General features: G+C 36.9%; 2 protein-coding genes across 2 annotated transcripts; both read left to right on the plus strand.

Annotated features, from left to right (window-relative positions):
* The first annotated feature begins 488 nt into the window (after positions 1-488).
* LOC141403264 (uncharacterized) lies at positions 489-1,981 on the plus strand. The gene is made up of 4 exons (XM_073985451.1): positions 489-768; positions 827-1,225; positions 1,277-1,485; positions 1,644-1,981. Exons 1-4 carry the CDS (start codon positions 536-538, stop codon positions 1,919-1,921), a joined length of 1,119 nt encoding a protein of 372 aa, XP_073841552.1. The 5' UTR covers positions 489-535; the 3' UTR covers positions 1,922-1,981.
* A 3,525-nt stretch (positions 1,982-5,506) lies between these two features.
* LOC141401901 (uncharacterized) lies at positions 5,507-6,996 on the plus strand. Its single transcript, XM_073982458.1, has 4 exons — positions 5,507-5,785; positions 5,844-6,242; positions 6,295-6,596; positions 6,659-6,996. Exons 1-4 carry the CDS (start codon positions 5,553-5,555, stop codon positions 6,934-6,936), a joined length of 1,212 nt encoding a protein of 403 aa, XP_073838559.1. The 5' UTR covers positions 5,507-5,552; the 3' UTR covers positions 6,937-6,996.
* The last annotated feature ends 5,119 nt before the right edge of the window (positions 6,997-12,115 follow it).

A 12,115-nucleotide genomic window follows, 5' to 3' on the forward strand; every position in this document is an offset into this window, starting at 1 on the left:
GGCCTGAGGTTGGGTGAAAAATATTCTTTAAAAAATCCACGTTTTGTGGCCTGAGGTTGGGTGAAAAATATTCTTTAAAAAATCCACGTTTTGTGGTCTGAGGTTGGGTGAAAAATATTCTTTAAAAAATCCACGTTTTGTGGCCTGAGGTTGGGTGAAAAATATTCTTTAAAAAATCCACGTTTTGTGGCCTGAGGTTGGGTGAAAAATATTCTTTAAAAATCCACGTTTTGTGGCCTGAGGTTGGGTGAAAAATATTCTTTAAAAAATCCACGTTTTGTGGCCTGAGGTTGGGTGAAAATATTCTTTAAAAAATCCACGTTTTGTGGCCTGAGGTTGGGTGAAAAATATTCTTTAAAAAATCCACGTTTTGTGGCCTGAGGTCTCCTTGAAAAATATTCTTTAAAAATCCAGGTTTTGTGGCCTGAGGTCTCCTTGAAAAATATTCTTTAAAAATCGTAGACACCCTAAATTTATTTTTCATTTCCTGTTTTCTTTCAATAATAAAAAATACTCCAACTTGTTCTTTTAAAAAATGGCCCCAAAACGCACCCGCAAATCTCGTCTGACTTCCCTAACCCTAGCCACTGAATCCAAACCGTTGAAAAAAGCTTCCAACTCCAATAATTCCTTGAAAACCTCAAAGAATTCTTTGAAAATCGAGGAAATATCTTCCGGAGATCATAGCCGAGATTATGAGACCCTGGACTATGAGGGTGAAATGGATGAAGAGCCCACAGCTAAGCAACTGGAAGCAATGTTGTCAAGGTAGGGACATTCCCAAGCATTGACTTGTAAACTTCTTCATTTTTGTCTTTTTTACCAGGACCTCCCTATTGCTCTTGGATTATCAACAATTTAAGGCAGCACGTTGCATCCAACGCCACGTGCGAGGCTGGTTAGCCCGCACTTCGTATAGACGCCTTAAATGGGCCACCATAATTATACAAAAGGAATGGCGTCGTTTCTATGCCTGCCGTTTGTATTATCGCAAACTGGAGGATTTGCTGCAACAACGTGTGGAGGAGCATTACTTTCGCTCGGCCCAAAAGATCCAAGCCCTGTGGCGTGGCTGGTGGGTTCGTGAACACATACACGATCATACAAAGCTGGTGCGTTTGCAGCTCATGGCTGGGGAGGATTTGTTGCATTGTGTGGCTTTTAAGCTGCATCATTTGCTGAGGACCCATCAAATACCGGGGGTTTATTCGTTGAGGAACTCGAGGTAGGAGCATTTCAAAATAGGATATTTTGTTTAATTTCCCTTCAATTGCAGTGCCCTTTCCAAAGTGGAGGCCCTTCTGGCCTCCATGACATTCAAAACCTGTACGGAGCGGGTACGCAAGGCTCATGATTTTCGGCAAAATCAAATCAAGGAGGGTAAAAAACAATTTGAGAAATCGACTCATGGCACCCGCTTGCCATTTGCGGACCCAATATTCACAATGCCTGTGTGGCCAAATGTATGCCTTTGTATAATGAAAAGCAGGCTGATCGTAAGATGAATAAAATTCTAAGGATGTATGAGGAGGCCAGTCGAAGGGACCCTAGGATTAAGTCTATGAAAACCAAATCAAGTGGGAAATTTCCCATTTTTTTCTTTTTATTTCATTCAACTTTTTTTATTCTTTGCTTTCCTCCAGAATTCTCCCAACAATATCGTGGCATTTGTAAACCCGAACCCACCACATTTTGCGGTGATGTAGTGCGCAGCATGAGAAAATGGCAAATCATTAATGACACCAATTTGCAAGTTGATCCAAATATTTTCCAGCAACCGGAAAAAGTTGAACACTTCCTGGAGGAAATCAAATCATGGTGGAATTTATTACATGGCAGTTGCCATTGTCGCCAGACGGAGGTCAAGGAAATGGCGAATGGGCAGGAAAGAACAGCAAAAATGAAAATAGAAAATCACTAAATTCTAAAGGATATATTTTTTCTTTTGTTTTTGTTTTTTAATAAATGATATGGAAGAATCGTTTATTGTTTCAATACCACTTGAGCTCTGAGTCCTGTTAGTCCTGATGTAATGTCAAGAAGATTCAATATTCCTTCTTGGCTCCTTGTTGCAACAAAGTTTTTTCCTAAGCAAAGTGTCATTACTTATGATACCACTTGCTAGCTACTGCCACTAGCTTATAGTCCTTGTAAGGTTACTTTGTTTGAAAAAAAAGCAAGGTAAAGGTAGGTATGATGAGGATAAGAAAAATTCCTTGAAAAATATTCTTTAAAAAATCCAAGCTTTGTGGCCAATGGTTCTGTGGAAAATATTCTTTAACAAATCCACGTTTTGTGGCCTAAGGTCTCCTTGAAAAATATCCTTTAAAAAAATCCACGTTTTGTGGCCTAGGGTTCTGTGGAAAATATTCTTTAAAAAATCCACGTTTCTTTAAAAAATCCATGTTTTGTGGCCTAGGTTCTGTGGAAAATATTCTTTAAAAAATCCACGTTTCTTTAAAAAATCCACGTTTTGTGGCCTAGGGTTCTGTGGAAAATATTCTTTAAAAAATCCACGTTTCTTTAAAAAATCCACGTTTTGTGGCCTATGGTTCTGTGGAAAATATTCTTTTAAAAATCCACGTTTTATGGCCTGAAGTTCTGTGGAAAATATTTTTTAAAAAATCCAAGTTTTGTGGCCAATGGTTCTGTGGAAAATATTCTTTAAAAAATCCACGTTTTGTGGCCTGTGGTTGGGTGAAAAATATTCTTTAAAAAATCCACGTTTTGTGGCCTGTGGTTGGGTGAAAAATATTCTTTAAAAAATCCACGTTTTGTGGCCTGTGGTTGGGTGAAAAATATTATTTAAAAAATCTACGTTTTGTGACCTGAAGTTGGGTGAAAAATATTTTTTTAAAAAATCCACGTTTTGTGACCTGAAGTTGGGTGAAAAATATTTTTTTAAAAAATCCACGTTTTGTGACCTGAAGTTGGGTGAAAAATATTTTTTAAAAAATCCACGTTTTGTGACTTGAAGTTGGGTGAAAAATATTTTTTAAAAAATCCACGTTTTGTGACCTGAAGTTGGGTGAAAAATATTTTTTAAAAAATCCACGTTTTGTGACCTGAAGTTGGGTGAAAAATATTTTTTAAAAAATCCACGTTTTGTGAACTGAAGTTGGGTGAAAAATATTTTTTAAAAAATCCACGTTTTGTGACCTGAAGTTGGGTGAAAAATATTTTTTAAAAAATCCACGTTTTGTGACCTGAAGTTGGGTGAAAAAAATTTTTTAAAAAATCCACGTTTTGTGACCTGAAATTGGGTGAAAAATATTTTTTAAAAAATCCACGTTTTGTGGCCTGAGGTCTCCTTGAAAATATTCTTTAAAAATTCCACGTTTTGTGGCCTGAGGTCTCCTTGAAAATATTCTTTAAAAAAATCCACGTTTTGTGGCCTGAGGTCTCCTTGAAAATATTCTTTAAAAAATCCACGTTTTGTGGCCTGAGGTCTCCTTGAAAATATTCTTTAAAAAATCCACGTTTTGTGGGCTGAGGTCTCCTTGAAAATATTCTTTAAAAAATCCACGTTTTTGGCCTGAGGTCTCCTTGAAAATATTCTTTAAAAAATCCACGTTTTGTGGCCTGAGGTCTCCTTGAAAATATTCTTTAAAAAATCCACGTTTTTGGCCTGAGGTCTCCTTGAAAATATTCTTTAAAAAATCCACGTTTTGTGGCCTGAGGTCTCCTTGAAAATATTCTTTAAAAAAATCCACGTTTTGTGGCCTGAGGTCTCCTTGAAAATATTCTTTAAAAAATCCACGTTTTGTGGCCTGAGGTCTCCTTGAAAATATTCTTTAAAAAATCCACGTTTTGTGGCCTAGGGTTGCTTGAAACTTTTCTTAAAAAATCCACGTTTTGTGGCCTGAGGTCTCATTAAAAATATTCTTTAAAAAATCCACATTTTGTGGCCTATGGTTCCTTGAAAAATATTCTTTAAAAAATCCACGTTTTGTGGCCTATGGCTGCTTGAAAAATATTCTTTAAAAAATCCTCGTTTTGTGGCCTATGGCTGCTTGAAAAATATTCTTTAAACAATCCACGTTTTGTGGCCTATGGCTGCTTGAAAAATATTCTTTAAAAAATCCACGTTTTGTGGCCTATAGTTGGGTGAAAAATATTCTTTAAAAAATCCACGTTTTGTGGCCTATGGTTGGGTGAAAAATATTCTTTAAACAAGTAAGAAAAGCGTTAAGTTCGGTCGGGCCGAACTTTTTATACCCTCCACCACAAATTTCAGCCGTTTCGGTGGATTAATGTGGCCACTACCTTCAAAATACCGAAATTCGGAAGGTACCGTTCTATGGGGGCTATATGATGGCGTGGACCTATACCTACAAATTTCTGGGGTAAAGTTTTATACGCCTAAAGAAGACTAAGTACCAAATTTCAGCCATATCGGTGTGATAATGAGGTTAAAACGTTCAAAATATCGAAAATCGGGAGATTTGTACTATGGGGGCTATATCAACACGTGGATCTATATAAACATTTTATGGTAGAAATGTTTCTTAGCCTCTGGAAACACAAAATACAAAGTTGCAACCGTTTCTTTGGTCAAATGGGTCTAATACATTCAAAATATATTAAAATGACGCGTACTTTATAAGGGGTCTTATGTGGGGACTATACCAAAACGTGGACCTATATAATTCAACTTTGGTAACAATGTTTTCTGGCCTCTGAAGACACAAAATACCAAATTACAACCAATTCTGTGGTCAAATGGGTCTAATACATTCAAAATATGTTAAAATGACGCGTACTTTATATGGGGCCTTATATGGGGGCTATACCAAAACGTGGACCTATATAACCCAACTTTGGTAGAAATATTTTTTGGCCTCTGGAGACACAAAGTACCAAATTACAACCAATTCGGTGGTAAACTGGGCCAAATATCTTAAAAATTCCTTAAAACGACGCGTACTTTATATGGGGCCTTATATGGGGGCTATATCAAAACGTGGACCTATATAACCCAACTTTGGTAGGAATATTGTTTAGCCTCTGGAGACACAAAGTACCAAATTACAACCAATTCGGTGGTAAAATGGGCCAAATGTCTTAAAAATTCCTTAAAACGACGACGCGTCACGCGTCATTTTGTATGGGGGCTATACGAAAGCGTGGAGCTACATAGCCCGCTTTCAATACCAAAAGTCCTACGTAAATATAACATATTTTCCCAAAATTTCATCAACCTACGTCAATCCGTTCGGACGCTAGAGTGATTTCCACAGACGGACAGACGGACAGACGGACAGACAGACAGACGGACAGACGGACGGACATGGCTATATCGATGTAGAATTGCACGCTGATCAAGAATATATATACTTTGTGGGGTCTACAATGATTATTTCGAGTAGTTACAAACGTAGTGACAAACTTAATATACCCCCATCCTATGGTGGAGGGTATAAAAATCCACGTTTTGTGGCCTAAGGTCTCCTTGAAAAATATTCTTTAAAAAATCGTAGACACCCTGAATTTATTTTTCATTTCCTATTTTCTTTCAATAATAAAAAATACTCCCATTTTTCCTTTAAAAAATGGCCCCAAAACGTACCCGCAAATCTCGTCTGACTTCCCTAACCCTAGCCACTGAATCCAAACCTCTGAAAAAAGCTTCCAACTCCAATAATTCCTTGAAGACCTCAAAGAAGTCTTTGAAAATCGAGGAAATATCTTCCGGAGATCATAGCCGAGATTATGAGACCCTGGACTATGAGGGTGAAATGGATGAAGAGCCCACAGCTAAGCAACTGGAAGCAATGTTGTCAAGGTAGGGACATTCCCAAGCATTGACTTGTAAACTTCTTCATTTTTGTCTTTTTTACCAGGACCTCCCTATTGCTCTTGGATTATCAACAATTTAAGGCAGCTCGTTGCATCCAACGTTACGTGCGAGGCTGGTTAGCCCGCACTTCGTATAGACGCCTAAAATGGGCCACCATAATTATACAAAAGGAATGGCGTCGCTTCTATGCCTGCCGTTTGTACTACCGCAAACTGGAGGATTTGCTGCAACAACGTGTGGAGGGGCATTACTTTCGCTCGGCCCAAAAGATCCAAGCCCTGTGGCGTGGCTGGTGGGTTCGTGAACACATACACGATCATACAAAGCTGGTGCGTTTGCAGCTCATGGCTGGGGAGGATTTGTTGCATTGTGTGGCCTTTAAGCTGCATCATTTGCTCAGGACCCATCAAATACCGGGGGTTTATTCGTTGAGGAATTCGAGGTAGTAGCATTTAAAACTAGGATATTTTCTTTTAATTTCCCTTCGATTGCAGTGCCCTTTCCAAAGTGGAGGCCCTTCTGGCCTCCATGACATTCAAAACCTGCACGGAGCGGGTACGTAAGGCCCATGATTTTCGGCAAAATCAAATCAAGGAGGGTAAAAAACAATTTGAGAAATCGGCTCATGGCACCCGCTTGCCATTTGCGGGACCCAATATCCACAATGCCTGTGTGGCCAAATGTATGCCACTGTACAATGAAAAGCAGGCTGATCGTAAGATGAATAAAATTCTAAGGATGTATGAGGAGGCCAGTCGAAGGGACCCTAGGATTAAGCCTACGAAACCCAAATCAAGTGGGAAATTTATCATTTTTTTCTTTTTATTTCATTAAACTTTTTTTCTTGCTTTCCTCCAGAATTCTCCCAACAATATCGCGGCCTATGTAAATCCGAACCCACCACATTTTGCGGTGATGTAGTGCGCAGCATGAGAAAATGGCAAATCATTAATGACACCAATTTGCAAGTTGATCCAAATATTTTCCAGCAACCGGAAAAAGTTGAACACTTCCTGGAGGAAATCAAATCATGGTGGAATTTATTACATGGCAGTTGCCATTGTCGCCAGACGGAGGTCAAGGAAATGGCGAATGGGCAGGAAAGAACAGCAAAAATGAAAATAGAAAATCACTAAATTCTAAAGGATATATTTTTTCTTTTGTTTTTGTTTTTTAATAAATGATATGGAAGAATCGTTTATTGTTTCAATACCACTTGAGCTCTGAGTCCTGTTAGTCCTGATGTAATGTCAAGAAGATTCAATATTCCTTCTTGGCTCCTTGTTGCAACAAAGTTTTTTCCTAAGCAAAGTGTCATTACTTATGATACCACTTGCTAGCTACTGCCACTAGCTTATAGTCCTTGTAAGGTTACTTTGTTTGAAAAAAAAGCAAGGTAAAGGTAGGTATGATGAGGATAAGAAAAATTCCTTGAAAAATATTCTTTAAAAAATCCAAGCTTTGTGGCCAATGGTTCTGTGGAAAATATTCTTTAACAAATCCACGTTTTGTGGCCTAAGGTCTCCTTGAAAAATATCCTTTAAAAAAATCCACGTTTTGTGGCCTAGGGTTCTGTGGAAAATATTCTTTAAAAAATCCACGTTTCTTTAAAAAATCCATGTTTTGTGGCCTAGGTTCTGTGGAAAATATTCTTTAAAAAATCCACGTTTCTTTAAAAAATCCACGTTTTGTGGCCTAGGGTTCTGTGGAAAATATTCTTTAAAAAATCCACGTTTCTTTAAAAAATCCACGTTTTGTGGCCTATGGTTCTGTGGAAAATATTCTTTTAAAAATCCACGTTTTATGGCCTGAAGTTCTGTGGAAAATATTTTTTAAAAAATCCAAGTTTTGTGGCCAATGGTTCTGTGGAAAATATTCTTTAAAAAATCCACGTTTTGTGGCCTAAGGTCTCCTTGAAAAATATCCTTTAAAAAAATCCACGTTTTGTGGCCTAGGGTTCTGTGGAAAATATTCTTTAAAAAATCCACGTTTCTTTAAAAAATCCATGTTTTGTGGCCTAGGTTCTGTGGAAAATATTCTTTAAAAAATCCACGTTTCTTTAAAAAATCCACGTTTTGTGGCCTAGGGTTCTGTGGAAAATATTCTTTAAAAAATCCACGTTTCTTTAAAAAATCCACGTTTTGTGGCCTAGGGTTCTGTGGAAAATATTCTTTAAAAAATCCACGTTTTGTGGCCTAGGGTTCTGTGGAAAATATTCTTTAAAAAATCCACGTTTTGTGGCCTAGGGTTCTGTGGAAAATATTCTTTAAAAAATCCACGTTTCTTTAAAAAATCCACGTTTTGTGGCCTAGGGTTCTGTGGAAAATATTCTTTAAAAAATCCACGTTTTGTGGCCTAGGGTTCTGTGTAAAATATTCTTTAAAAAATCCACGTTTCTTTAAAAAATCCACGTTTTGTGGCCTAGGGTTCTGTGGAAAATATTCTTTAAAAAATCCACGTTTTGTGGCCTAGGGTTCTGTGGAAAATATTCTTTAAAAAATCCACGTTTCTTTAAAAAATCCACGTTTTGTGGCCTAGGGTTCTGTGGAAAATATTCTTTAAAAAATCCACGTTTTGTGGCCTAGGGTTCTGTGGAAAATATTCTTTAAAAAATCCACGTTTTGTGGCCTAGGGTTCTGTGGAAAATATTCTTTAAAAAATCCACGTTTTGTGGCCTGTGGATGCCTCAAAATTATTCTTTAAAAAATCCACGTTTTGTGGCCCATGGTTCTGTGGAAAATATTCTTTAAAAAATCCACGTTTTGTGGCCTGAAGTTCTGTGGAAAATATTCTTTAAAAAATCCACGTTTTGTGGCCTGAAGTTCTGTGGAAAATATTCTTTAAAAAATCCACGTTTTGTGGCCTGAAGTTCTGTGGAAAATATTCTTTAAAAAATCCACGTTTTGTGGCCTGAAGTTCTGTGGAAAATATTCTTTAAAAAATCCACGTTTTGTGGCCTAGGGTTCTGTGGAAAATATTCTTTAAAAAATCCACGTTTTGTGGCCTATGGTTCTGTGGAAAATATTCTTTAAAAAATCCACGTTTTGTGGCCTATGGTTCTGTGGAAAATATTCTTTAAAAAATCCACGTTTTGTGGCCTGTGGATGCCTCAAAATTACTCTTTAAAAAATCCACGTTTTGTGGCCTGTGGATGCCTCAAAATTATTCTTTAAAAAATCCACGTTTTGTGGCCTGTGGATGCCTCAAAATTATTCTTTAAAAAATCCACGTTTTGTGGCCCATGGTTCTGTGGAAAATATTCTTTAAAAAATCCACGTTTTGTGGCCTGAAGTTCTGTGGAAAATATTCTTTAAAAAATCCACGTTTTGTGGCCTGAAGTTCTGTGGAAAATATTCTTTAAAAAATCCACGTTTTGTGGCCTGAAGTTCTGTGGAAAATATTCTTTAAAAAATCCACGTTTTGTGGCCTGAAGTTCTGTGGAAAATATTCTTTAAAAAATCCACGTTTTGTGGCCTGAAGTTCTGTGGAAAATATTCTTTAAAAAATCCACGTTTTGTGGCCTGAAGTTCTGTGGAAAATATTCCTTAAAAAAACCACGTTTTGTGGCCTAGGGTTCTGTGGAAAATATTCTTTAAAAAATCCACGTTTTGTGGCCTATGGTTCTGTGGAAAATATTCTTTAAAAAATCCACGTTTTGTGGCCTATGGTTCTGTGGAAAATATTCTTTAAAAAATCCACGTTTTGTGGCCTGTGGATGCCTCAAAATTACTCTTTAAAAAATCCACGTTTTGTGGCCTGTGGATGCCTCAAAATTATTCTTTAAAAAATCCACGTTTTGTGGCCTGTGGATGCCTCAAAATTATTCTTTAAAAAATCCACGTTTTGTGGCCCATGGTTCTGTGGAAAATATTCTTTAAAAAATCCACGTTTTGTGGCCTGTGGATGCCTCAAAATTACTCTTTAAAAAATCCACGTTTTGTGGCCTGTGGATGCCTCAAAATTATTCTTTAAAAAATCCACGTTTTGTGGCCTGTGGATGCCTCAAAATTATTCTTTAAAAAATCCACGTTTTGTGGCCCATGGTTCTGTGGAAAATATTCTTTAAAAAATCCACGTTTTGTGGCCTGAAGTTCTGTGGAAAATATTCTTTAAAAAATCCACGTTTTGTGGCCTGAAGTTCTGTGGAAAATATTCTTTAAAAAATCCACGTTTTGTGGCCTGAAGTTCTGTGGAAAATATTCTTTAAAAAATCCACGTTTTGTGGCCTGAAGTTCTGTGGAAAATATTCTTTAAAAAATCCACGTTTTGTGGCCTAGGGTTCTGTGGAAAATATTCTTTAAAAAATCCACGTTTTGTGGCCTATGGTTCTGTGGAAAATATTCTTTAAAAAATCCACGTTTTGTGGCCTATGGTTCTGTGGAAAATATTCTTTAAAAAATCCACGTTTTGTGGCCTGTGGATGCCTCAAAATTACTCTTTAAAAAATCCACGTTTTGTGGCCTGTGGATGCCTCAAAATTATTCTTTAAAAAATCCACGTTTTGTGGCCTGTGGATGCCTCAAAATTATTCTTTAAAAAATCCACGTTTTGTGGCCCATGGTTCTGTGGAAAATATTCTTTAAAAAATCCACGTTTTGTGGCCTGAAGTTCTGTGGAAAATATTCTTTAAAAAATCCACGTTTTGTGGCCTGAAGTTCTGTGGAAAATATTCTTTAAAAAATCCACGTTTTGTGGCCTGAAGTTCTGTGGAAAATATTCTTTAAAAAATCCACGTTTTGTGGCCTGAAGTTCTGTGGAAAATATTCTTTAAAAAATCCACGTTTTGTGGCCTGAAGTTCTGTGGAAAATATTCTTTAAAAAATCCACGTTTTGTGGCCTGAAGTTCTGTGGAAAATAATCTTTAAAAAATCCACGTTTTGTGGCCTGAAGTTCTGTGGAAAATATTCTTTAAAAAATCCACGTTTTGTGGCCTAGGGTTCTGTGGAAAATATTCTTTAAAAAATCCACGTTTTGTGGCCTATGGTTCTGTGGAAAATATTCTTTAAAAAATCCACGTTTTGTGGCCTATGGTTCTGTGGAAAATATTCTTTAAAAAATCCACGTTTTGTGGCCTGTGGATGCCTCAAAATTATTCTTTAAAAAATCCACGTTTTGTGGCCTGTGGATGCCTCAAAATTATTCTTTAAAAAATCCACGTTTTGTGGCCTGTGGATGCCTCAAAATTATTCTTTAAAAAATCCACGTTTTGTGGCCCATGGTTCTGTGGAAAATATTCTTTAAAAAATCCACGTTTTGTGGCCTGAAGTTCTGTGGAAAATATTCTTTAAAAAATCCACGTTTTGTGGCCTGAAGTTCTGTGGAAAATATTCTTTAAAAAATCCACGTTTTGTGGCCTGAAGTTCTGTGGAAAATATTCTTTAAAAAATCCACGTTTTGTGGCCTGAAGTTCTGTGGAAAATATTCTTTAAAAAATCCACGTTTTGTGGCCTGAAGTTCTGTGGAAAATATTCTTTAAAAAATCCACGTTTTGTGGCCTAGGGTTCTGTGGAAAATATTCTTTAAAAAATCCACGTTTTGTGGCCTATGGTTCTGTGGAAAATATTCTTTAAAAAATCCACGTTTTGTGGCCTATGGTTCTGTGGAAAATATTCTTTAAAAAATCCACGTTTTGTGGCCTATGGTTCTGTGGAAAATATTCTTTAAAAAATCCACGTTTTGTGGCCTGTGGATGCCTCAAAATTACTCTTTAAAAAATCCACGTTTTGTGGCCTGTGGATGCCTCAAAATTATTCTTTAAAAAATCCACGTTTTGTGGCCCATGGTTCTGTGGAAAATATTCTTTAAAAAATCCACGTTTTGTGGCCTGAAGTTCTGTGGAAAATATTCTTTAAAAAATCCACGTTTTGTGGCCTGAAGTTCTGTGGAAAATATTCTTTAAAAAATCCACGTTTTGTGGCCTGAAGTTCTGTGGAAAATATTCTTTAAAAAATCCACGTTTTGTGGCCTGAAGTTCTGTGGAAAATATTCTTTAAAAAATCCACGTTTTGTGGCCTGAAGTTCTGTGGAAAATATTCTTTAAAAAATCCACGTTTTGTGGCCTGAAGTTCTGTGGAAAATAATCTTTAAAAAATCCACGTTTTGTGGCCTGAAGTTCTGTGGAAAATATTCTTTAAAAAATCCACGTTTTGTGGCCTAGGGTTCTGTGGAAAATATTCTTTAAAAAATCCACGTTTTGTGGCCTATGGTTCTGTGGAAAATATTCTTTAAAAAATCCACGTTTTGTGGCCTGTGGATGCCTCAAAATTATTCTTTAAAAAATCCACGTTTTGTGGCCTGTGGATGCCTCAAAATTAT

Source organism: Musca autumnalis, unplaced genomic scaffold, assembly GCF_047663935.1.
Source record: "Musca autumnalis isolate F117 unplaced genomic scaffold, ASM4766393v1 scaffold_4, whole genome shotgun sequence".
Taxonomy (NCBI): Eukaryota; Metazoa; Arthropoda; class Insecta; order Diptera; family Muscidae; genus Musca; species Musca autumnalis.

What these genes read in the sequence shown, in the direction of transcription:
- LOC141401901 (XM_073982458.1), top strand. Translation starts at nt 5,553, where the DNA reads ATGGCCCCAAAACGTACCCGCAAATCTCGTCTGACTTCCCTAACCCTA. An exon ending in CTGGAAGCAATGTTGTCAAG is followed by an intron (nt 5,786 to 5,843) that starts GTAGGGACATTC and finishes CTTTTTTACCAG; the next exon opens with GACCTCCCTATTGCTCTTGG. An exon ending in TATTCGTTGAGGAATTCGAG is followed by an intron (nt 6,243 to 6,294) that starts GTAGTAGCATTT and finishes CTTCGATTGCAG; the next exon opens with TGCCCTTTCCAAAGTGGAGG.
- LOC141403264 (XM_073985451.1), top strand. Translation starts at nt 536, where the DNA reads ATGGCCCCAAAACGCACCCGCAAATCTCGTCTGACTTCCCTAACCCTA. An exon ending in CTGGAAGCAATGTTGTCAAG is followed by an intron (nt 769 to 826) that starts GTAGGGACATTC and finishes CTTTTTTACCAG; the next exon opens with GACCTCCCTATTGCTCTTGG. An exon ending in ATGCCTTTGTATAATGAAAA is followed by an intron (nt 1,486 to 1,643) that starts GCAGGCTGATCG and finishes GCTTTCCTCCAG; the next exon opens with AATTCTCCCAACAATATCGT.